The sequence below is a fragment of the Pelophylax lessonae genome (genome assembly GCF_965119305.1).
Source record: "Pelophylax lessonae genome assembly, chromosome: 4".
Lineage (NCBI taxonomy): Eukaryota > Metazoa > Chordata > Amphibia > Anura > Ranidae > Pelophylax > Pelophylax lessonae.
In genome coordinates, this window is record NC_138771.1 from 487,239,124 (window position 1) to 487,262,947 (window position 23,824).

Sequence of the window (23,824 nt, forward strand, 5' to 3'; positions counted from 1 at the left end):
GTGACCTGGGATCTTAATGTCGATATCTCACCAACAGAATCCCCCAAAAAAAAAGTGTCGGGGGGGGGGGGGGTTCTAACCCTTAAGCTTCCACAAACACTGGAATATCAGCTGTGAGAGGGCCTAGCATTAAAAAGAGTGGGATGAATAGAATTCCTAGAAGGGTGGAGCTGAAGGTCAGTGGAGGAGAGTTTTGACACCCCATATGTATTCAGAAGTACCTGCCTACACTACCTGCATCCTGCCTCCCCCTAGATCTCGTACCAGTGTAGATGAGGGTGGGAACAGACACAGAGAAGTTCTGAGTGAGCCGGGAGCCAGAAGCTGTGTGAATGGGGCTGTTGTGGGTCGATCGATATCCATGGCTCGGTGGCTGGACCAGCGGAGACCTAAGAAGAGTGTCAGCGAGGTGAAAGAAAAAAGAGAACAGGACACACAAGTTCTGGAGGTTAAAGAATGGTCAAGGCAGAGATTTGGTTAGCGGAAGGAGGCCCCCCCCCTTGAAGCATGCAAGCAGAGGAAATGGCTGAGAGGAGACTCTAGGCTGGACACATATATGTAGCAAAAGGGTAATAGCTGCTTAGGAACCCTTACCACTCAATGTACAGCAATAAATGTAAAACCATTTATTATATTTTTAATTAAAGCGAAACCCCAGGCAAACAAACACATTTAAGTGAAATTATGTATTTATTAAGCTATTAAAGAGACCCTGTCCCTATTCTAAAAAGTACTCATAGGCAGCCAACCATTTAAAGAATGCATGAGGGAAATCTTTCCCAGCTTGAAGAGCTCCCTATATCAATGCTACCCAACATTTCCTGGGGTGGTCAAATAGCATGACCCCCCCCCCCCCCGGCCACTGTGGTTCCCCCCATAACACCTATGTACAGAACATAGTAGGATGACATGATGACACACCAGGAAGTGCCTGATAGTAGTGGTTTTAGGAGTTCTTAAAGAAAGCAACGAAGTTTCCTGCAGCCCTCCACAGGTAACTATTCAGACTATCCTTTTACAGGGAAGTTGACATGGAGTAGTTTTAAAGTGCTTTCACACTGCGTTTTCTCAAAGTGCACAAAAGATGCAGCACTTTTGGTAAACGCATCAGAAACAGTTGATCTAATAAAAGTCTAAGGGAAACCAAGGGTACACTGTACTGCACCTGCGCTCTGGTAAAACCACAGTGCGGCAATGTGAACGCACACTTAGGATAGTTACAGGGTCTCTTTAAATTTGCCAGTTTACTAATTACCATAAATCTATATTTGCAGTTAGAGATGGGCCGAACACCCCCCCCCCCCCCCCCCCAATTGGTTTGTGTCAGAACTCTCGAACATCGCAAAGGTTCGGACCCAAACCCCATTAAAGTCTGTCACCCAAATTTGAAAAATCAAAAGTCCCCATTTTGAAGGCTTATATGCAGTTATTGGCCATAAAAAGGTATGGGGGCCCAGGTATTACGCTGGGGGACATCTATCAATGTAAAAACATTTTATTAAAAAGATTGTTTTTACAGGAGCAGTGATTTTATTAAAGCTTAAAGTGAAATAAAAGAGAAAATTTCCCTTAAATACAGTCTCTTGAAAAAGTATTTCATACCCCTTGACATTTTCCACATTTTGTCACGTTAGAACCAAAAACGTAAATGTATTTTATTGGGATATTATGTGATAGACCAACACAAAATGGCACATAATTGTAAAGTGGAAGGAAAATGATAAATGGTTTTCAAAATTTTACACAAATAAATATCTGAAAAGTATGGCGTGCATTTGTATTCAGCCCCCTTTACTCGGATACCCCTAACTAAAATGTAGTGGAACCAACTGCCTTCAGAAGTCACCTAATAAGTAAATAGAGTCCACCTGTGTGTAATTTCATCTCAGTATAAATACAGCTGTTCTGTGAAGCCCTCAGAGGTTGGTTAGAGAACCTTGGTGAACAAACATCACCATGAAGGCCAAAGAACACACCAGACAGGTCAAGGATAAAGTTGTGGAGAAGTTTAAAGCAGGGTTACGTAATAAAAAAATATCCCAAGCTTTGAACATCTCACGGGGCACTGTTCAATCCATCATCCGAAAATGGAAAGAGTAGGACACAAATGAAAACCTACAAAGACATGCCCGTCCACCTAAACGGACAGGCTGGGCAAAGAGGGCATTAATTCAGAGAAGCAGCCATGGGGCCCATGGTAACCCTGGAGGAGCTGCAGGGATCCACAGCTCAGGTAGGAGAATCTGTCCACAGGTGCACTCCACAAATTTGGTCTTTACGGAAGAGTGGCAAGAAGAAAGCCATTGTTGAAAGAAATCTATAATAAGTCCCATTAGGGACAATGACCATAAACATACAGCCAGAGCTACAATGGAATTGTTTAGATCTTTTTAGAGGTCTTCAAACTATGACCCTCCAGTTGTTCAGGAACTATAATTCCCATCATGCCTAGTCATGTCTGTAAATATCAGAGTTTTACAATGCCTCATAGGATGTGTAGTTCCACAACAGCTGGAGGGCCGTAGTTTGAAGATCCCTGATTTAGAACAAAGCATATTTATGTGTTAGAATGGCTAAGCCCAGACCTAAATCCAATTGAGAATCTGTGGAAAGACTTAAAAATTGCTGTTCACAGACGCTCTCCATCCAATCTGATGGAGCTTGAGCTATTTTGCAAAGAAGAGTGGGCAAAAATGACACTCTCTAGATATGCAAAGCTGGTAGAGACATTCCCATAAAGACTTGCAGCTGTAATTGCAGGGAAAGGTGGTTCTACAAAGTATTGACTCAGGGGGGCTGAATACAAATGTACGCCACACTTTTCACATATTTGTAAAAAATTTTGAAAACCATTTATAATTTTCCTTCCACTTCACATGATGCGCCACTTTGTGTTGGTGTAGCGCATAAAATCCCAATAAAGTACATTTACGTTTTTAGTTGTAACATGACAAAATGTGGAAAATTTCAAGGGGTATGAATACTTTTTCAAGGCACTGTATAGTGCCTGGGGGGTCCCCCTAGTTTGCTTATAAAGTGGCACATCCGTGCCATGTATAGAACCTGCTGCAGCAAAACTGACATTTATTGAGAAAAAAAAAAAAAAAGAAGACATTTAAATTGCCGTCAATACAATACGATTGCCATCAATACAAAATGTAAAATAAAAACGCCATTGGGGTCCCCCCAATCCTTACTAGGCCCTTTGGGTCTGGTATGGATTTTAAGAGGAACCCCACACCAAAACTAAAAAAAAAAAAAAAAAGTGGCCAAAGCTTTGCACAATCAGGGCTTAAAATGTACTGTGCCCCTGCATATTCAGGTGTTCACCAAATGGGCAAACAGGTGCTCGGCCCAAACCGTTCGCCTATCTCTATTTACAGTCTTTGCAAAAGCTCCTGCATACCAGGAGTCAATCTGACAAATGAGGAATCAGCACGGTGCATTGGTCTAACATGTTGCAGGTACTGGGGTTTGAAATGGGGAGGTGTTTGGCCCACTGGAGAGGATACAGAAAGGAAAAATGTGATGAAACTAATTCCATGACACAGGCAGTTTGAAGGAGAGAGATGCAGGATGTTGCAGGCTTGGAGAAGTGCGGATGTTCTTTGGGTATAAAGTATATAAAAATTACAGGTCTGACTATACAGAAGAATAATTTGGCAGGTTAGATAGTTCAACGGTGTATCAAGCTGTTTGGCTGGAGTTCCACTTTGCAACTTCATTATGTGAACAACTTATCTCATGGCGTGATGCTCACATTTCTGTCTGATTGTACAAATTTTAAACAAACTTATTTGCAGTATGATGGGCAAAAGGCCTACCCAAACAGCATGTTCAATGATGTATCCAATCAGGTAGTTCCTAAATATAAAGTTGTTGCTAAATCTACAAAAAGATTGTTCAATCAGATTGTACTACGTGTGGCCTGTTTATTTCTTTACAACCACCCGTCACCAAGCCATTTTTTCTGGATTTATTCCAAATAAGTGATATAAACTAGTATCTAAACCAAAGCAGCTTACCAATTTATAGAAGCGGTGGCTGCATTCGTTTTTTTTTTCTTAAGCTGTTTTATTTTCTTTATTTTACCTGGTGATCCTGCCAGTAAGTCACATCCTGTCCTATGATCACTCTCAGCACTGTATTTGAGGAGCAGCAGTGTTGTTATCCTAAGACTTCAAACACCTCCTCCTCTCTTCAACCTCATTACCTAGGAAGCTGATGAACTTATTTGAGATTTTAGTTCAGCTCACAGAAAAGGAACATGGACATTGGATTTCTGGCAGGACCAATAGGAATTACCTAGGCAGAAAATGTTCTTTGCCTGAAAAAAGGAAAAATGCAGCCAAGATATGTAAGGACTGGTAAGACCCAGGAACTCAGTGAACTAAAACAGCTGCACAGACCCCTGATCTTTGCAATCTTCCAGTAGTCGTGAAGAACCTTGGAACTTGGCGGACACACAGCAGCTGTGCAGACCCAGAATCTGAGCACACTTGCAGCAGTTGTGCAGAGTTGTTAGGCTACATTCACACAGGTGACTAAGGCCAGTGCAAATTGCAGCGGCAGAAATCAAAGTTTCCTGCTATGGCCCTCAGTGGCTAGGTGGGGCCACTGGCTCCAATCATTACAATGACAGGTTGCTGCCAGCCGCAGGTATTCACAGCTGTCCTCACAGCCAGCGAATACCTGCAGTGATTGCTGCTGGATGCACTTTGTGTGTGCCTAGCAACGATCACTCCAGGTAATCGCTGCCTGTGCAGGGAGCCGTGAATCGCTGCATCAGACGGAGACGTAGCCACTGAGGGCCGTAGCAGGAATCTCCAATTCCTGTCGCTGCAATTCACACTGACCCTAATTGCCGGTTTGAATGTAGCCTAACTATAAATTATTTATCCTCTATTTATCCAGTCTGCATAAACTATCATCTGCAATGGGTACTATTTTTATTCTCTCATAAATAAAAGTTTCAGACACAGGGCTCTGTGGGTTACATTTGGGGAGGGGGTGGATTTACTAAAACTGGATCAAACAAACTGGAGCAGCTGTGCATAGTAACCAATCAGTGGCTTGATTTAGCTTGTTCAGATAAGCTTTGGAAATTTAAGGTAGAAGCTGATTGGTTGTTGTGCCAAGCTGCTCCAGATTCTGGCTGCCCCAGACTTTGTAAATTTCCCTCATTGACTTCCTGCAGCAGCAGCTTCCAACCATAATTAGAGAGGGTGAAGGAAATTAAGACAGGCTACCCAAGTATCTTGAGCTTACTCACTATACAAAATCAAATTGTACAATCTCCTTTAGAACTCCCACCTATGTAGTTTAACCCAGAGCCAGCTCCAATACAGCTGTAGCGTACTGGTGCATTCTTTATTCTGTGACAATTAAACCATATCATTCACCTATAAAACAGCATTATTTTTTATAGCAGTATTAAACCCAAAAGCAAACATTTATTGTATTGTAGCATACCAATTCTTAGATGTGATTGCTGCATTAATTTTCTTTTTTATGCTTTCTTTTCTTTATTTTCACCTGGTGATCCTGCAGTAAGTCTGTTTTTAAACAGAACGAGTTGCCCTGCAGATGTAACCATTAGATGGTTGAAACAAACCATTTATCACTGACAAGGGTGCTTACAGTGATCAGTTTTTATTTATTTATTCATGTAAAACCTTAACATATCCCAGGAGGCTACAAAAGCAGGGATAAGCAGCGGTCTGCTACGTGCCCTCCTATGAAATGCTGTGTAGCACAATTTGAAGCCTAGGAAATTGTTTTTTTCAGCTTCTGGGCTTAGCGCTAGATCCTGGCTTTCACAGAAAGCATGGCGATTTCAGCACTAAATCTAGATGGTGGCACACAAAAACTGCTGAGGCTAAGCTAGTTTTTTTTTTTTTTTTTAAATGGCACTGGGGTGAATAGCCACTATTCCTACACCATTTAAAAACAGTTGGTAGGGACTCATTGAGGCTTAAAATATGCCGGGCATAACATTACTGCATCTGAGGAACCACAGTTGCCACAGTGTACAGCCTTTTAAACAAGTGAAGTACTCTTGTTAAACACTGATGTTTCAGTGCGCACATGTGCAGGTAAGCACAGATGTACTGAAGAATCTACATGACTACAACTGCAAACACCTATACACCTAAATCGGAGGCTGTACACAGCAAAAGCAGCTCCCTGGGTGTGGCAAAGCACCTAACATTTTAGGCAAAACAATGTTACAGTGCGTATCTAGTGGTTATTGAGGTATCTATTAGGCAGTACAGAATTCGCTCTGGTTATTGACAGGAAAGTTCTAAAATGATGCATCTATACTTAGAATGTGCATCATGTATAATATACTTATTACAAACCTAATAACCATTACCAATATTATTGTAAACCTATCACTTATTATAAAGCAGCAGAGAGGTCTTATTTTAGAACTTTTTTTTTTACAACAATTAACTAGCAGGGATGAGCTAAGGTGCATTTGGACCCTTGTCTGAACCCACCTCAGCTATGCCGCCAGAAAGCTGTCACAGCATCTCACCAATCATAGGTGGAGCTGAAAGGGACAGATGTCAGTGTTTTGACATGTGTACCCATTCAGATTGTGTCCACATACATGAACAGGGGTGGACTTGTGATGGCTGTAGGGTTGGCCGGATGTAATTGGACATGGAGCTCAGCTGTGTGTTTTTTTTTAATTTTCCCCAAAACACAAGTGTAAACTAGCATCTCATGCTTAGGATCATCATCATTATGATCATCGCAGCACAGCAGGTGTTCTTTGGCTCGCTCAGAGTGTCACATGGCTGTTGGGTGCTGACTTGTTATGGTTAAACTGTCAGCACCCAACGCATCACAACGCTGATAATCCTAAGCACACAGTGTGGAGTCTGGGAACTGTATCTTCTCTCCGAGTTTAGCTTATGTCAGTTTCGCTGTGTGTGGAGTGGGCTGCCTGCCTGTGCACCACTAACTGCCGCCAAGATTAGTACTGCTGCTCCATCTCAGCCTTCTCACATCAGTCTCCCCCCTCAGGCCCCCACGTGGGCGCATACTGAGGGAGCAGGGCAGATCGAATCTACATAACAATCATTCCACTAGGAAAGGCACAGACAGTGGGCAGGCCGTCACCAAAATTTGTGCAGGTGCGGCCCAGGATTATGTGCCTGCATTCCAAAAATGGGCAAAAAATCCCTTGTCGACTCTAACCTCCTGGGCCTCTCTGTTGACCTGATGGGGCCTAGTAAAATGCACCAATTAGCAGGAGTGTGGTTTAGCAAAGTCCTATTTTTTATTTGGGCAGAAATGAACTATAAAGCTGCCTGGGCACCCCGTTGATCTGATGGAGCCTGGTAAAACAGGGCCGGTTTGTGAGAAGGCTGAGATGGAGCAGCAGTACTAATCTTGGCGGCAGTTAGTGGTGCACAGGCAGGCAGCCCACTCCACACACAGCGAAACTGACATAAGCTAAACTCGGAGAGAAGATACAGTTCCCAGACTCCACACTGTGTGCTTAGGATTATCAGCAATCAGCATGCCTGATTTGATACCAATTGAATAGATTGTCCAGGTGTGTCCTTATATTACATGGTTTGGGTAAATCTAAAGGAGATTGAACAATCAGATTCTATAGTATACAGTCAGTTATAGGCCCTCATTTACATCTGCACTTTTTAAGTACTATGCATGTTGCACAATGTGTTTCCTAAAAACTGCAACAAAGATGCAGCAAGTAAAACTTTTTGTAAGGCACCACACTTGCAGTTTAACTTAAATGAGCAGATGTCAACTGTCCTTTTACCACTTGTCTACCAGCACTGTTCATATATGGTAGCTTGTGCAATGAAATCTTAAACACAGTGTTGGCTGATGTGTTTGAAGCATAAGTTTACCTTTAGTAACATGTTACACTCATATTTAAGGTGTACATGTAACATGTTACTAATGCTCTGAGCTTCAATTGGAGGGAAGGGACACAATCCCTCCTCACAGTACTGGAAACATGCACAGCTGTGGCTGTCAATCACAGGTGGTGTGCTGGAGCTCTTATTTTCCCATCACTAAATATCACTTGGAGTCCAGAAAAGCTGTCAGAAGTGATTCATGCAGATACCAGAGAAACCAGTCAGCAGAGAGAAATCACTCTCAGTGCTTAGGATAGAAAAGTAGAGCCGTGGCCAAAAATTTTGAGAATGACACAAATATGAATTTTTACAAAGTCTGCTGCCTCAGGTTTTTACAATGGAATTTTGCAAATACTCCAGAATGTTATAAAGAGTGAAAAGATGAATTGCAATTAATTACAAAGTCCCTCTTTGCAATGAAGATGAACTTAGTCCCGTAAAAAAGATTTCCACTGCATTTGTGAAGAAGGCTTCAGGGCACCCAAGAAAGTCCAGCAAGCGCCAGGACCGTCTCTCTCCTACAGTTAATTCAGCTGCGGGATCAGGGCACCACCAGTGCAGAGCTTGCTCAGGGATGGCAGCAGGCAGGTGTGAGTGCATCTGCACGCACAGTGAGGAGAAGACTTTGAAGGATGGCCTGATGTCAAGAAGAAGCCACTTCTCTCCAGGAAAAATTTTAGGGACAGACTGATATTCTGCAAAAGGTACAGTAATTGGACTGCTGAGGACTGGGGTAAAGTCATTTTCTCTAAAGAATCTCCTTTTCGATTGTTTGGGGCATCCGGAAAAAACCTTGTTCGGAGAAGAAAAGGCAAGCGCTATCATTAGTACTGTGTCATGCCAACAGTTAAGCACCCGGAGACCATTCAGGTGTGGTGTTGCGTCTCAGCCAAGGGAGTAAGCTCACTCACAGTTTTGCCTAAGAACACAGCCATAAATAAAAGAATGGTACAAAATTTTTCTCCAAGAGTTGTCTGAAGCAACAGACCTTGTGAAAATGAATATTTGTGTCACTCTCAAAACTTTTGGCCACGGCTGTACATATTACAGAAGCACGTGCTTTGTTCATATCTCGTGTCTGAGGTTTACAACCACCTTAAACTCCCCCTATTGGTGGTCAGGAGGGGCTGCTGCAGGAGGTGCATGGTACAAACACACAGATGCCAAGCAGGAGGCCCAAAGTCCTCAACCTCTGATCATCGACAAAACTTGTACCTTGTGCATTTAAATACAGAAGAAAAATCACAACATATACATATACTTACTCCTTTAGCTCTTTACATGGGGAGTTACAGGATGGAGCCAAGGGGGCAGGGTTACTGAGTTTATCCAGGGTGCATGCTGTTCCTATAGCACGCACAACCAAACCAGACTCCCCCTCTAAGTCAAAGCACTGCAGGTAGCCAACCACAGCATTCCCCCGCATCTCAAGGACCTTCACACCGATCTTCCTTTGCAGCTCACCTGCGGCCAAGGAAATAAAAACAGGATTGTGAGGCTGCTGATTATATGAACACTCTACTGCTTAAACAATTACATATGATATCACATTGCCTTATCACCCCGAGACACAGACAGCAATACAAATCTGACCAGAAGTCTTCCCTCCCTGCATCAAGGTACATGTACCAGGGGTTAAAGTGGAGTTCCGGCCTATTTTGCAACTTTAGTGATTCCTGGAGTGCTCACTATACTGATCAACAGTTGGGCATTTTCAAATTTTTTTTGGGGTCCCTTACCTTATTTTTAGGGCATTTTTGATTGTACTTCCTCCTTCTCCCCCCTCTGTGGCCACGGCCACCGACATCACTTCCGCCTTTGCATTGCATCCTGGGAGCTATTTGTCATCACTCCCAGGAGGCTGGAATCAGGAAGAACTCCCAAAACACTCCCTGGAATCAGGAAGAAGGACACAGCAGATTACACTGCGGCTTCAGATGCCCACATCTAAGATGGCCACGCCCAGACAGCGTTTTTAAAAGTACGATTTTGACTAAAATCCAATACTGTACACCTTGTAAGTATTAGAATAGCGGTTCTCTAAAGGGCAATGGATTAGTATTATAGGGGTATTTTTCGTAAAAAAGGTATTTGAGACCAGAACTCCGCTTTAAAAGCCTGTTTTAGATGTCTTCTGGATCATTTGCTGCAACTTACTTTTATTAAAACAAAGCTGGTAGTAGCAATGTCATAGATAGGGAGGGTCCTATACTTGTAAAGTAGCAAACCAGTTTATTGAGCAAACATTTTTTTTTTTTTTTAAAGATTAACTCCAATTTTGTTGAGAAAAAAAAACACCCCCTCTGATCGATGTACATTACCCACTTGCCGACCGCCCACAGTATATTTACTGCGGCAGTCAGCCCCTCACAGGCAAAGCGACGTAGTACTACGTTGCTAGCCTGTGTGGCTCTAGGGGGTGAGCGCTTGCTGCTGGAGGCGCGCTTCCAACCCCGCTCGTTCACGGACCCCCCCGCGCGTGTGCCCGGCGGACCCGATGTTCGCCGGGCACTCAGGATTGTACGTTACAGCGGGAGAAAGGCAGGCGGCTAATGTAAACAAAGCCGCCTGTCATTCTCCCCTGTGTAAGATTAGAGATCATACGGACCTGCTATGCAGAATCATATATCTCTGTTCTTACACCACAAGCCACATCCAATCACAGTTAGAAGCACGCCCCTAGGGACACACATAACCCCTCCTTCTCAAATAAAGTTAACCCCTTCCCTGTCAGTGTCATTTTTACAGTAACAGTGCATATGTATAGCACCGATTACTGTAGTAATGTCACTGGTAACCCCAAAAGTGTCAGTCAAGGGTCCGATCTGTCCGCCACAATGTTGCATTCCCGCAAAAAAAAAAATTGCAGATAGCCGCCATTACTCGTTAAAAAAAAAAAAAAAGACAAAAATCTTTCCCTTAGTTAGTAAACGCAATAACTTTTGCGCAAACCAATCAAAATAGGCTTTTTGCGTTTTTTTTTTACCAAACATATGTAGCAGAAAACAAATTGGCCTCAAATGTTTTACATTTTTTTTTTTTTGGGACTTTCATATAGAAAAATGTGAAAAATATTGTTATTTTTGCAAAATTGACGCTCTTTTTTTGTTTATAGCGCATGATCAAAAAAACGCACAGGTGATCAAATACCACCAAAAGAAAGCTCTGTTTGTGGGAAAAAAAGGACGTCAAATGCGTTTAGGTACAGTGTCACAAAGTTGCATGGTCTGCATTCTTTTAGACAGGGTTTCCTTTTGGGAGTATCTCACCAAAAATTATATTTTTGTTGCAGAGGATGCTCAAAACCTGATTTGTATCTTCACCAAATCAGTGTAATAAATCAGAGAATCCTACACCAAGTTGCGCATTAAATTCAAACTGATAAATGTGTATAACAAAATCTGATACCGATATATAATAAACAAGCAAATATAAGTATGTGCAAAATTCGCATGTAAGCAAAATCAAAATAGGGAAAACATATAATAAGACACGCTGTGAACATCTACATAAAGTATCATAATGTGCTCAGAGTGATCTCACTGCCTAACAATGAGCAGAGAATCGCTGTAAAAGTGTACTCCGAATCCCACAATGTATTCTAAGTGCTCCTGCTAATAGCATGTAATCCTAGACGTGACCCTTTCAATCATTAAAATGTCATATAGTCTCTCCAGGTGTGGTTCCCGTGAATCAAACTCCAGTTACCTTGTTAAACCACCACCAATGTGCACAACAACTCCCATTAAATGGTTCCTTACCAGATATAATGGACCCCCATTCACATGGTGTGGGCAAAAGCGTTTTGGGATAGCCGTATCAGTAATCCTTTCAGGTTTTAAATGCACTCAGAGGGTCAGATGGAAAAAAGAAAATTCTCTACTGGTGCGATACTGTTTTAAATTAAAATATTTTATTAAAATAATCTTTCTCCCATTACTCTCACACTAATAAAAAATTAAAAACAGCACATTGGTATATCCACAATAGGAAATGGAGCACCCCAGTGGTCCTTACCACCTCCGCGCTGGTTGACAGACCACGGGCACCATCCTCCACTCCTTCCAAGAACACTTTCGGTTTGCCGTATAGCCACGCCCCGACACGTTTCATCACTTCCAACTTCGTCACTGAACCCCCCTGAGAGGAAGCTACCAAGGAACGTCGGCAACCAGCCGCACCAGATCTGTGTACCAAGCCCGACGAGGCCAGTCCGGAGCCACTAAGATGACCAGAACCTGTTCTGCCTCGATGCGGCGTAGAAGTCTGGGCAGACGCTTGAGAGGAGGGAAGGCCTAAAACAGACGATACTGATCCCATGGGGCCACCAGTGCGTCTGTGGCGTCCGCCAGAGGATCCTGTGACCGAGCCACAAACCTCTGTACCTTTCCAATTTTCACACAAAAAAAACATAGTAGCCCCCAGTAGAATCACTAGTCCCAAGACTACCTCACAGTCCCTCACCACCTTTTGCAACTTAGTGGGCATGTTCCAGTGTAAGAAAATCCAATGTAAAGTGTGCCCCTTTGTCACACACAGACAAAAATGGGACCACTTGTGAAAAAATACACCCACAAACAATTTTTCAGCTGCTCAACTAAATTTGTGGTGTATTATTTGACTTGTCCCTGTGGTCTTCTTTACGTGGGGTCGCACTATTCGCACAGTGCGGGCCCATTTTGGAGACCACAGGAGACTGATAGAAAAGGGTTCTGTGGAACATAGTGTTCCCAGACACTTCTGCCTACACCACAACCAGTCCACTGAGGGACTACGTGTTTGGGTCATTGAGGCCACCCCCACCCCCCCCGTGACTCAGTTGCAGAGCGGTTTCAGTCCCTTTGTTACAGGGAAACTTTTTGGATCTTTACCCTAAATACTTTAGCTCCTTAACACCATCCTGTGATGAAGACTGATGATCATTGGCATCAGTTGACCAGGGCACCAGTCATTATCAGTTTTTCTTCTTTTTTCCTACAATACTTTTCTCTTACAATATTTCCTTTAAAACGTTTTTTAATAAGGATGTTTATAAAAGTAATGTGAAAATGTATCCAGATACACACATGTATTTTACCATGTTTGTAGTGTTATGGTATACATACATCTTCCTTTTAACTGTTTTACCCTTCCTAGCGGTATTCCTGAGCGTGGCTCGGGGGTTAAATTTCAGTGCCAAAAGCGGTAACCCCGAGCCACACTCGGGGTACCGCTAGGAAGATCGCTTGATCCTGGTAGAGGGGTTACTTACCTTGTCACCGGGATCCAGCGATGTATGCGGGCGGTGTGCGGCGGCGGAGCTTCCTCCCGATCCTCTCTGTGCCCCGGCTTCCGTCTCCTGCGGCGTGACGTTCGCAGGGGGGTGGAACCGGCGGCAAATTCAAATGTAAAACACACCAAACACACTGATACAATGCAAAATAAAATACAGTCACATTAGTTTGCCCCACAGTGCTCTTTCCTGCAGTTTTACTGTACTTTTTATAAAGTACAGTAAAAAGTGCTTAGGGATCCCAGGGGGACGCTTTGGTCGTCCTCATTCCGGGACTCCCGAAACATCGTCAGTGCATGGATGGATGGTTGGGACCCGGAGGGCCCTGCAGCCTCAGAGAGGGGATCAGGTAGGGAAATGTGCACCACCCACAGGGCTCCACTGTCATGGCCGCCACTATTTCCAATGGCAAACCACAACAAAATGACCACCGGACTACACAAACATGGCCGCCGTGTATAAAAACACACAGGCTACAACAAAATGAAAGGCACCACGAGGCTTACAGGGACCCAGGAGGGAGACCAGGCCTCAAGGACAGAGCCAGGCAGGACAGGGGGCCTCATCCTTACAAACACTGTGTGGACAGGCAGTAGCAAAGTTTTATGTCTGCATTAGAAGATGGAAAGCAGCATTTATAAAGGGAAAAGACTTGGGGCAATGTACATGTATTGCAGAAATGAAAATGTGTGTTTTTTTTTTTTTTTATGCAAAAACAAACTGTATTTTTAAAAAGAGAAACAGTGCAGCGCTAAACGTAACACAACAAAAATGCCACAATCATAAATTAAGGGATATAATGCAAACACAATTATATCAATAGAAAAAAAAAAACGTGAGTCCAGTGAATTGGTTGCCTCCTTTGAATATGTTAGTTATAATGAAACGTGTCAGGAACCTCACAAGTGCCATCCTGTACATTGACTGCTTTATTCCTGTGGAAGTTTGTAAGTGTACTCGTGTATTCTTAATACATTGTCTATAACAGTTTTACACTATGTCCGTGTTGTTTGGTTTATCCCTCTATATACATCTGTGAACGGTATTTCCTGGCAACATCATTGGAGAACTTTGTGGATTCCTGCCTTTGTTCATCCGGTGATCCAGTCACGTTGGGGGACATTTATGTCATTCAGCTTGTATGACCCATTTACTTATACTGTAACTTGGGTTCATACGTTCTGGTGAGCGCATTCATTTTTTTGTTGGTGTGGGGATCTTCTGAAGTCACTATTACTTCATGATGTCTATGGATGTTTCATTTACACCTGGGACTTTGTTTTATATGACCTAATGAGTTATTTACTGGACTTACGTTTTTCTTTCTATTCATATAATTGTGTTTGCACTATATCCCTTAATTTATGATTGTGGCATTTTTGTTGTGTCACGTTTAGCGCTGCACTGTTTCTCTTTTTATTTTTATACAACATGTCGGTTGTGGTGTCAGCAGCTTATCAATATTTTACCTCGCAGTTAGCGCAGTTTGGATACACATATTTTTAAACTGTATTTTTAGACACGTGGATTTTAGTTTTCTAGCTCCAGGTATTTGCTTGCCAGAACCTATAGCTCACTACTAGTCTAATAAAGCAGACTATCTACGGGATATATGTGTATAAATCATGCAGAAGCACACAAATTGTTTGACCGCCTCCTCTTACCTGACATGAGTGATATCAGCCTTTGTCGGGCCTCGTTGGAGGCTCTCGGAGTCCGGATACGGTCAATCCACTGGTATTCTGGATCCTCATTCACCACCAGCTCCTCCACAAACCCATGTATGACCACAGCGCGATATGACTTTGGGATAGACGTGGCTGGAAAGCGTGAAGAAGGAAAAAAAGTGTTCACAAAGAATCATGTTACACAGAAAGCATTTAAAGTCCAAGTCCGATCCTCCCTCCACATTACTGCCCCCCACACCCTTTGGAGCCCACCCACATCATTATTTAAAGAAAAAAAAAGCTTAATGCTGTAGCAGGGATCTCCAAACTACGGCCACCCAGCTGTTGTGGAACTACACGTCCCATTAAGCATTGTAAAACTCTGACATTCACAGACATGACTAGGCATGATGGGAGTTGTGGGGATAGGTGGGGTATATTGGCGCTGCCTATACGGATATTGGGTATATGGGAGAGAAGTGACTGGCAGTATATCAAAATATATGTGAAAAAAATAACTGGCACCTAGTGGCTATATTATTTATTGCACCAGTCACCTTATTTTTACACACTATTCACTTGTTATTATATATATATTGTCAATATTGTTTTAGATTCATTTTATCAATTCATTTAACACCAATTTTTCACTTGTTATTACATGCATTGTCAATATTGTTTTAGATTTATTTAAGATACATTTTATTTAACTTATCAACCAATTTTCTGTGATATATTTATTTGTCCCATTGTCGGGCACTTTTCGGTGTTTATAAGGACCTAATTTTTCTCTTATTTATTTACACCATTGACTGACCCAATCCAACGTTATTTTTTTTCACATATATTTTGATATACTGCCAGTCACTTCTCTCCCATATACCCAATATCCGTATAGGCAGCGCCAATATACCCCACCTATCCCCACTTTTCAGATATAGTTTATCTATATTTTTGGGTAGGCTGCAGCCATTAAATTAGCTTAACTACATCCATTTGCGCGGAATTCTTACCTTCCATGATGGGAGTTGTAGTTCCTGAACAACTGGAGGGTTGGAGACCTCTTATGTAGAGAGTGGTACAATGCAGTTTCCTGTAAATTCAGGGTAGCCTAGTAACATGTCCCTAAGGGACAGGCTCCCAATACCCAGAGTAATTGCCACTGGGAGTCACAGAGCTGAATATCAACATCAGCTAGAGACAGAGAAAAATTACACTAGGTACCTTAATTGAGGTAGGCTGAATATTTGGGCGAGAGCTCCTTTTTCAACTTTTATATAGGGAAAGGTTTTTTCCACTTGTTATGAAAGAACACCTCATAGGGGTATCCCCTAGCAAATCGCTTAAGGACCCCAAGGGGATGCTTTGGCCATCCCCACTCTTTAGCGACAATTATGTCAAAATAGGCGGGAAAGGGAAACACCTTTGCCTCTCTGGATGGCTTGTGAGTGCCAAAGGGAACCTGCGCCTCCGTGGCAGCTGGGTCCGCCATCTTTAAGGTGTCACGCACAGATACAATCAGTGCTTCTACCAGTGACTTTTCGTGCACGGTAGCAGATGTGGAGGAATCATCCTATCTGAGGATTCAGGGCCCGTGGTCGCAGACCCAGCAGGGAGACCCACGCCCGCGGCAGCTGAATCAGATTCAGGATCTGATGAGACAGATGAGGCAGGGGAAGGCGGGGGCGCTTTTTGCTTAATCCTGCGCATTAGAGTTTCTGTGCTGCTTAATCTTTAAAAGGGCGACTCTACTAATTTAGCTGCCATCTCGGCTGTGCTGCCACTCTCAACAGGTCAGGGAAACCCTTAATAGGCTCTAAAAACAAAAAGAATATACAAAGGGCACACCAGCCTAGCGAATTACCTTTTGCAATGATTTATTATAAGACGAAATTCTGTACATCATACTCACCTACGAGGTGGTATATCGAGTGTGATAAAAAAATATATATATATATATATAGGTCAACCAAATGTCCACTCAGCAAGATTAACTGGTTAAAAACAGTTTTGGGATGAAGACCTCCAAATGAAGCTGACGCGTTTTGAGGGTGACCCCTCTTCTTCAGAGCTGGATTTGGGATGAAGGTAGCTGGTCTTTAAATTATCAGAATGACACATGACCTCTAGCAATAGCCCCTCCCACAATAGGCAGGCTACTCAAATTAGGATACACATATACATTGGATACACATATACAAGTATTAATAATGCAAGAAGCCTTCTACATATCTGAATCTACCACAGTAGACTTTACATCATGTACTATAAAATGAGAGAGTCTAAAAGTAATAAATAAAAAAATAAATGTACATACATGTATTTTTCTCCTATCCTATATTGCACTCATCCTAAGGAACCTGCTATGCCATGTAAAAAAGAATGCCTTACATATTATTTTAATAGAAATTAGGGTAACCGTTCCCCTGGTTATGTTGTTCTCCATAGGGGATGGCCTGGCGTGTAATCCCTGGAACACACGCAAGCTGAGGGCTCTAGATAAAAATCGAGCTATGCGTTTCAGGCGCCGGCCTGATGACGCGTACAAGATGTTACTTCCGGTGATACTTGGGCGTGCCTCCCCACTTTATCAGAATATAGGAAGCCGGGTAGACGCTTGCCACAATGGACCGCAAGCGTCACTTCCTGCTGCTGGAATCCAAAACAAAGATGTATTATTGGGCATACTGAGCCCGACGCTGCCAAAACAATGCCTGAGGAATTGCGGAGATGTGCATTATACACTATGGGCTATCCGCAGCAGAGAGGCAGAGGACCCCACCAGACTCACCACCCAGCAGAAACAGGCACCTGCAGCCACCAGGATAATCTGCACTTCACATGCGGCGATCAGGAAATGAAAGGATCCAGGAGTCAGCACCAGGGGATGAGGAGGGGCTCCAACCTTTAAAATCGCCACCCACAGGGCTTCACAGTCATGGCCGCCGCTATTTTCAATGCAAACCACCACAAAAAGGCCGCAGGACTACACAAACATGGCCGCCGTGAAGCAAGGCTTCACTGTCGGGTTCCCTGACCGGCAATGGCGGTGGGAGCACCCCGACAGCCGATGGAAACATCGGCTGCGGAGCCGACATCGCTGGACTCAAGGACAGGTAAGTGTCCAAATATTAAAAGTCAGCAGCTATAGTATGTGTAGCTGCTGACTTTTAATTTTTGGAGGGGGGGGGGGGGGGGCAGAACTCTGCTTTAAGCTAAGCAGTGTGGGTTACCAGCCACTTTAAAGCTGTGCAACTTCTATCTACTTTACAGGTTACTTACTACAGAAGAACTTGACACCACATGAAGATTGTCGGAAACGATTTAGGTCATTAAAAAGATCGACCTTCACCACAACATTGATCTCTCCCCGAATTCCTGCACCAATGAAGGAAAGAAAACATCATTAAACAATTACTTCTGTGATCTACTGCTAGTACTGCAGTAAAAGGACTAGGAAAACAAATGAGAACATCCTGGGTTTCAGTTTGCTCTCCCACCCAATGCAAAGCAACCTTTCCAGCCGCAGACAGTGCCCTCCAGTGGTAGCTAGGAGCATCCGGCTACAGAGCCAACAGATGGGAGCACAGAATAGGGCCTCTCCCCATTAAAGTTGAACAGTCACAGTACATCAATCACATCAGGCTGGATGACTCCTGCAACCATCACGGGGTACTCACGACCTCTCCACGCTGAAGGAGTAAACCGCAGGGATGTCCGTTCGTCACCACAATGTACTTCCAGTTGCCGTATGGTCACGCCCTGACATGTTTCATCATTTCTACTTTCTCAAAGGGGAATCTTTGGAATCTTTGAGAAAGTCGGAAGTGATTAAACATGTCAGGGCGTGACCATACGGCAACCGGAAGTACATTGTGGTAACGAACGGACATCCCTGCGGTTTACTCCTTCAGCGTGGAGAGGTCGTGAGTACCCCGGCATGGTTGCAGGAGTCATCCAGCCTGATGTGATTGATGTACTTGATTTGATGGGCTTTAATCAAGCATGTGTTTTGTGAGTGCACACTTTGTAAAATCTAAATAAAGACTAGTGGGGTTGTTAATCTATTTACATATGCCCATGTAGATGACGGTGTGGTACTGAGGACAATGAGGACGTGTATCCTGTTGGGAAGGACGTAATTTGAATGCAGAGGATTTGTCTGAACCGGAATAAAGAGCCATTTTAATAAGAGAGCAAGCCCTGTCCATGAGAGTGGGGGGGCAGATATTTCTGGTGAGTGTCCAATTCCCTTGGGGTGACCAGCACTCTGGTGGAGGCTTAGAAGGTGTTCCCTTTTTATAGAACTGCACAAGTGGGACTTTTCCTCCCTCACCTTGAATTTGGAGTTGATCCGGATATGGACTCTGCTTTGTGATGACACTTTTGTGATCGACTGTTTCCTCCACATTACACTCCCCTGTGTGCAATTACTTGCTTATGGGCCATTGTATTTAAAAGTTATACTATATGTTTATATGACCATAATGGGATTGCTCTACTGATGCTAGTTTCTCTATTAAGATTAGTTGGTGTTGCAAGATTATACAGTAGGTGCTGTTGAAAACTGATGACATGAATAAGGCGTGATTGTGAGGTGTGAGATATTTTTATTCTGGAAGATAAAACATATAAAAGTCTAGTAAAGAGATATAGTCAAATTTTTGTATTCACTAAGTGTAAACACATTTTTACCAAAAAACAAAAAAAAAAAAAAAACATTTTTCAGTACCGTAAGTTATGATTGTGTTAGGCCACATTCAGTCATCTTGGGCAACCGGTTGGACATCCCTGCCCTACACCAATCTCTCTGGCTGTCTCCTACTCTGTCTGCTTTAAAAGCTAATCTCTTCAAGGAAGCCTATCCCACACTGTACCTAACCACTGAACTTTTTCCATCAACTCATCCACACACAGTTATTATCTTTTGTATCACTGGTCCCCCTCTTTTAGAGATTGTAAGCTCTCAAGAGCAGGGCCTTCCTAAACCTCTTGTATTGTCTTGTTGCTCAAACTAATGGCACTATATAATATTATTAAATAATATCTTTAGGAAGAGATCAGTTATGAGAGCCACAGACTTCTTCCAGTCTGCCCACTCTTCTATGCGGCTTTATTTATGGTTGGTGAACAGTTGCCCTAAAAAGGACCCTTTTTTTGTCCTGAATGGGTACACTACACAATTTCATTAAGTAAATACATAAGCTTATTCATTTTTACTCAGTTTTGCTCATTTAAAAACAACACACTATCCCTTTTTACCATGTATGGTGTCATAAATAGGAAACCATCCAGAGATGACGGTGGCAGCCTCAGTGTACAGCAAAGGGTCAATATCAATGTAGACTTTTCCAATGGCATCATTGGCACTGTATGTATCGTGGTCCAGGACTGTGATCTGAAGTGGCTCATCCTGTAAGTCCTCATCATCTACCTGCACATAACAACAGGTAAATAATGTGTTAATAATCAGATGCTTCTTCACCATTCCAATATACCACTACAAACATATCGCAAAACACTTCCTATGCACCTATTAAATGCAGCTAAGCTTTGCATTCCAGTCCATTGGAGATCAAGAAATATCCCATCGATAACAGCATGGTTTAAGAGAATTAATAAGATTGCTGACATGGAAGAGCTGATACACTCTGCTAACGACGCTCCATCCAAGTTCTATGGAACATGGGCAGGATGGATATCTTTTCGCTCCTCTAAACAATATGCTGACCTTATAGACGCAGATCCCCCTCATCTCGATTGAATACCAGACACTCACGCTCCTACTCTCACACCATCCTAGGTAATGTAACCTCTAGGATCTTCCCAATTTTCTACTGATAGGAATCTCCCTCCCTACACAAGGGCAGTCAAGAGAGTTTCCCAACTATCCACATGGTTGATCCGTTCCTTCCGATACAACATGACAGTATTTTCTTTCTTCTCTTTGTCCACCCTCCCCGATAATCTCTCCTTTTACCTCCTAACCTTTCCCTCCCACATCCCCCCTCATCATCTCACCTTTCCCTAGACCAGTCTCCATTTCGATCAACAGACCACTGTACTCAGTTTTAAGTCCAATGTTACATATCATTGTTATACTTTATATGTCAAAATGAAAAATGTTCGCCATTGCTTGTTTGTTGCAATGTACTTATCATATGCGTTTCGACGCTTTTTCTATTCTATGTCACCATGTGAAGCTTTCATGTTTTGCCTAAAATTTTTTCAATAAAAACTTTTATGGAAAAAAAATAATCCCTATTTGCCTGTGGAATAAAACTGCTTGTCTGTGAAAGCAAAACTCACCTCAAATTTGAACCATTCTGAGTTCCACTGTGGATTGAGGGATTTGGGGTAGACGTCTGTCTTAAATGTGGTGTTGGCAAACTTGACCTGTAAAAATTCAACATGATATAACAAAATTGAAAAATTGAAATTAGAGAGATATATCCTTCTGTAGGGCCAATGAACCATTTACACTCCCTGATTAGATCACTTATCCAGAATGTCAAGAGACGCGTCCTGTCATCTTTTGGTACTAAAGAGTCAAACCATCAAAGGTTCACATAGATGGGTTTGGGTTATTCCCCTTAGGTTTCATTGCTTTTTACAGCATGTTGGTACAGGTAAAACACTGGCCAGTGGTTGTCATAGGAAACCCTAATATTTAAAGTAGTTGTAAAGGCAGAAGGTTTTCTTACAGTGTGCAGCAGCCCCACGCAGCCCCCCTGACTTACCTGAGCCCCTCTCGATCCAGCGATGTTGCACAAGTGCCTCAGCCGTCCGTGACTTTCCCTCCTGATTGACAGCGACACAGCAATGGCGCCATTGGCTCCAGCTTCTGTCAAAGTCAGTTAGCCAAGCAGGAGAGAGAGGGGGTGGGGCTGAACGGCCAGCTCAGTGTCTGAATGGAAACACAGAGCTGCGGCTCAATTGCCCCCATAGCATGCTGCTTGCTAAGGGGGCACTCGACAGGAGGGAGGGGCCAGGAGCGCCGGCGAGGGACCATAAAGAGGAGGATCCGGGCTGCTCTGCACTAAACCACTGCATAGAGCAGGTAAGTATAACCAGTATACCATGTTTGTTATTTTCTAAAGGAAAAAAAAAAAAAACAAGACTTTAAAATCACTTTAAAACAAGAACTCATACGACATGAAAGTAAAGTATCTTGGTTTTAGATTAACATACGACATATATGCCCTGGGCTAAAACTTTCTATGCATACATAATCCAAGCATCCATACAAAAATGTATAATAACCTCTAATGGTCGGGGGGGTACTCACGGCTACACATTTAAGTAACCTAAGGGGCAATTAAGACTACCTGCACACTAAAACTTTGCATCTAACATGAAAGAAGGGTTTGTTTTTTAGTGAAATGTCGGTGTGACACTGCAGTTAAAATAATTTGATGTTTAACCACTTCTTGACCGCGTTATAGCTGAATTACAGCTACAGCGTGGTCGTTCAGTTCTGGGAGGGTGTCATATATATATATATATATATATATATATATATATATATATATATATATATATATATATATATATAGGCAGACAGAGGGGAAAGGACTAGTCAATATTGTCTGTAGTCTTCCTACAGCTAATAATTTCCCCATTAGGACTTACCATGCCCTATGCGCTGTGGAAGTGGTTATCTTAGTAGGGGCAGGGCTTTGCTTCCTAGAGTCACAGCTTTCAGCAAGAACACAACACAGCACTGTAGTGATGTCAAGAAGGGCACTGCTTTTTCAGAAAGAATTCTAGACAATAAGGCAGATTTTCCAGTGTACTGTTTAGGGCCAATAAACATTTACTTCTTTTTTTTTATAACATAGCCTTTTTTAGCTAGGCTCCACTTGAATCACTCACTCGTTTCTCAGCAACAGATCTCTCTGCAATTGTTCTTAAAGTGATATTAACCACTTGCCAACTGGGCCAATTTTTGACACTACTCTCCTACATGTAAAGATCTACATTTTTTTGCTAGAAAACTACTTCGAACCCCCAAACACACACACACACACATATATAAAAAATGCTGTTTTGTCTTTTTTTTTTTTTTTGATACATAGTATTTGCACAGCAGTTTTTCAAATACATTTTTTTTTGCGAAAAAATACACTTTAATTAATTTTATTGCACACAAACAATAGAATACCCATGTAAAAGATGATGTTACACTGAGTAGATACCAAAACATGTCATGCTTTAAAATTGCGTATGCCTGTGAAAAACGACAGTACCTAAAAAATCTCTATTGGCAATGCTTTAAAAAATGTTTGCAGGTTACCAATTTAGAGTTACAGAGGGATCTGGGGCTAGAATTATTGTTCTCACTCTATTGTTTACGACGATACCTTACATGCATAGTGCAATCACTGTTTACATATGCATGTGGGACTTACGTATGCGTTTGCCTTTGCACATAGGCACGGTGGGGTGGGGCGCTTTCCATTTTTTTGTATTCTCATTCATCATTTTTTTTTACAATGTTTATTTTATTTATTTTTTTTTTTTTGTATGAACAAGATCCCTTGTGACAGCATGGGCTGTGACCAGTCCTCTTTATGGAGAAATCCAGGGTCTATTAGACCCCAAATCTCTACCCTCCAATGCAGGCGGACACAGATCGGTCTAATCAACTGCTTCCTGGCTGCTAGCAGGACTCCTCATCGCTTCCAGTTCCCCAGGTCACAGACAGGAAGGAATAACGTCAGTTCCTCTCTCTCTCTCTGTTCTGTGCCGCTGTCGCTGCCAGTCGGAGCGCTCCCGAGCTCTTCGATTGGATGGGAGATCCCGAGAGAGGCGGTGGCGGGGCCCTTCCACCACTTGCAGAAGTGATCAAGTGGCTGTTCGGCCACTCAAATCCCTTCTGCCTTATAGGGAATCAGCAGCTGAAAATTTTAATACCAGGATGATGCCTGTAGCTGTAGGCATCATCCTAGTAAAACCTCTGCCAACTGAGGACGTCATAT

The 23,824-nt window shown here is 42.7% G+C and overlaps 1 protein-coding gene across 10 annotated transcripts in view; it reads right to left on the minus strand.

Moving 5' to 3' along the window:
* C2CD5 (C2 calcium dependent domain containing 5) overlaps window positions 1–23,824 on the minus strand; it is a 190,175-nt gene that overhangs the window by 145,706 nt on the left and 20,645 nt on the right. For 7 of the 10 annotated variants that reach the window (XM_082256116.1, XM_082256123.1, XM_082256121.1 and 4 more), the window contains exons 3-7: window positions 21,153–21,239; window positions 20,106–20,277; window positions 18,126–18,221; window positions 14,841–14,996; window positions 9,170–9,368 (exon numbers count right to left, since the gene is read on the minus strand). In XM_082256116.1, coding sequence (XP_082112242.1) covers window positions 9,170–9,368; window positions 14,841–14,996; window positions 18,126–18,221; window positions 20,106–20,277; window positions 21,153–21,239 — 710 coding nt within the window. Of the gene's footprint in view, window positions 1–264; window positions 390–9,169; window positions 9,369–14,840; window positions 14,997–18,125; window positions 18,222–20,105; window positions 20,278–21,152; window positions 21,240–23,824 lie in introns of all 10 variants that reach the window. The other 3 variants (XM_082256124.1, XM_082256122.1, XM_082256120.1) reach the window with 1 other exon arrangement.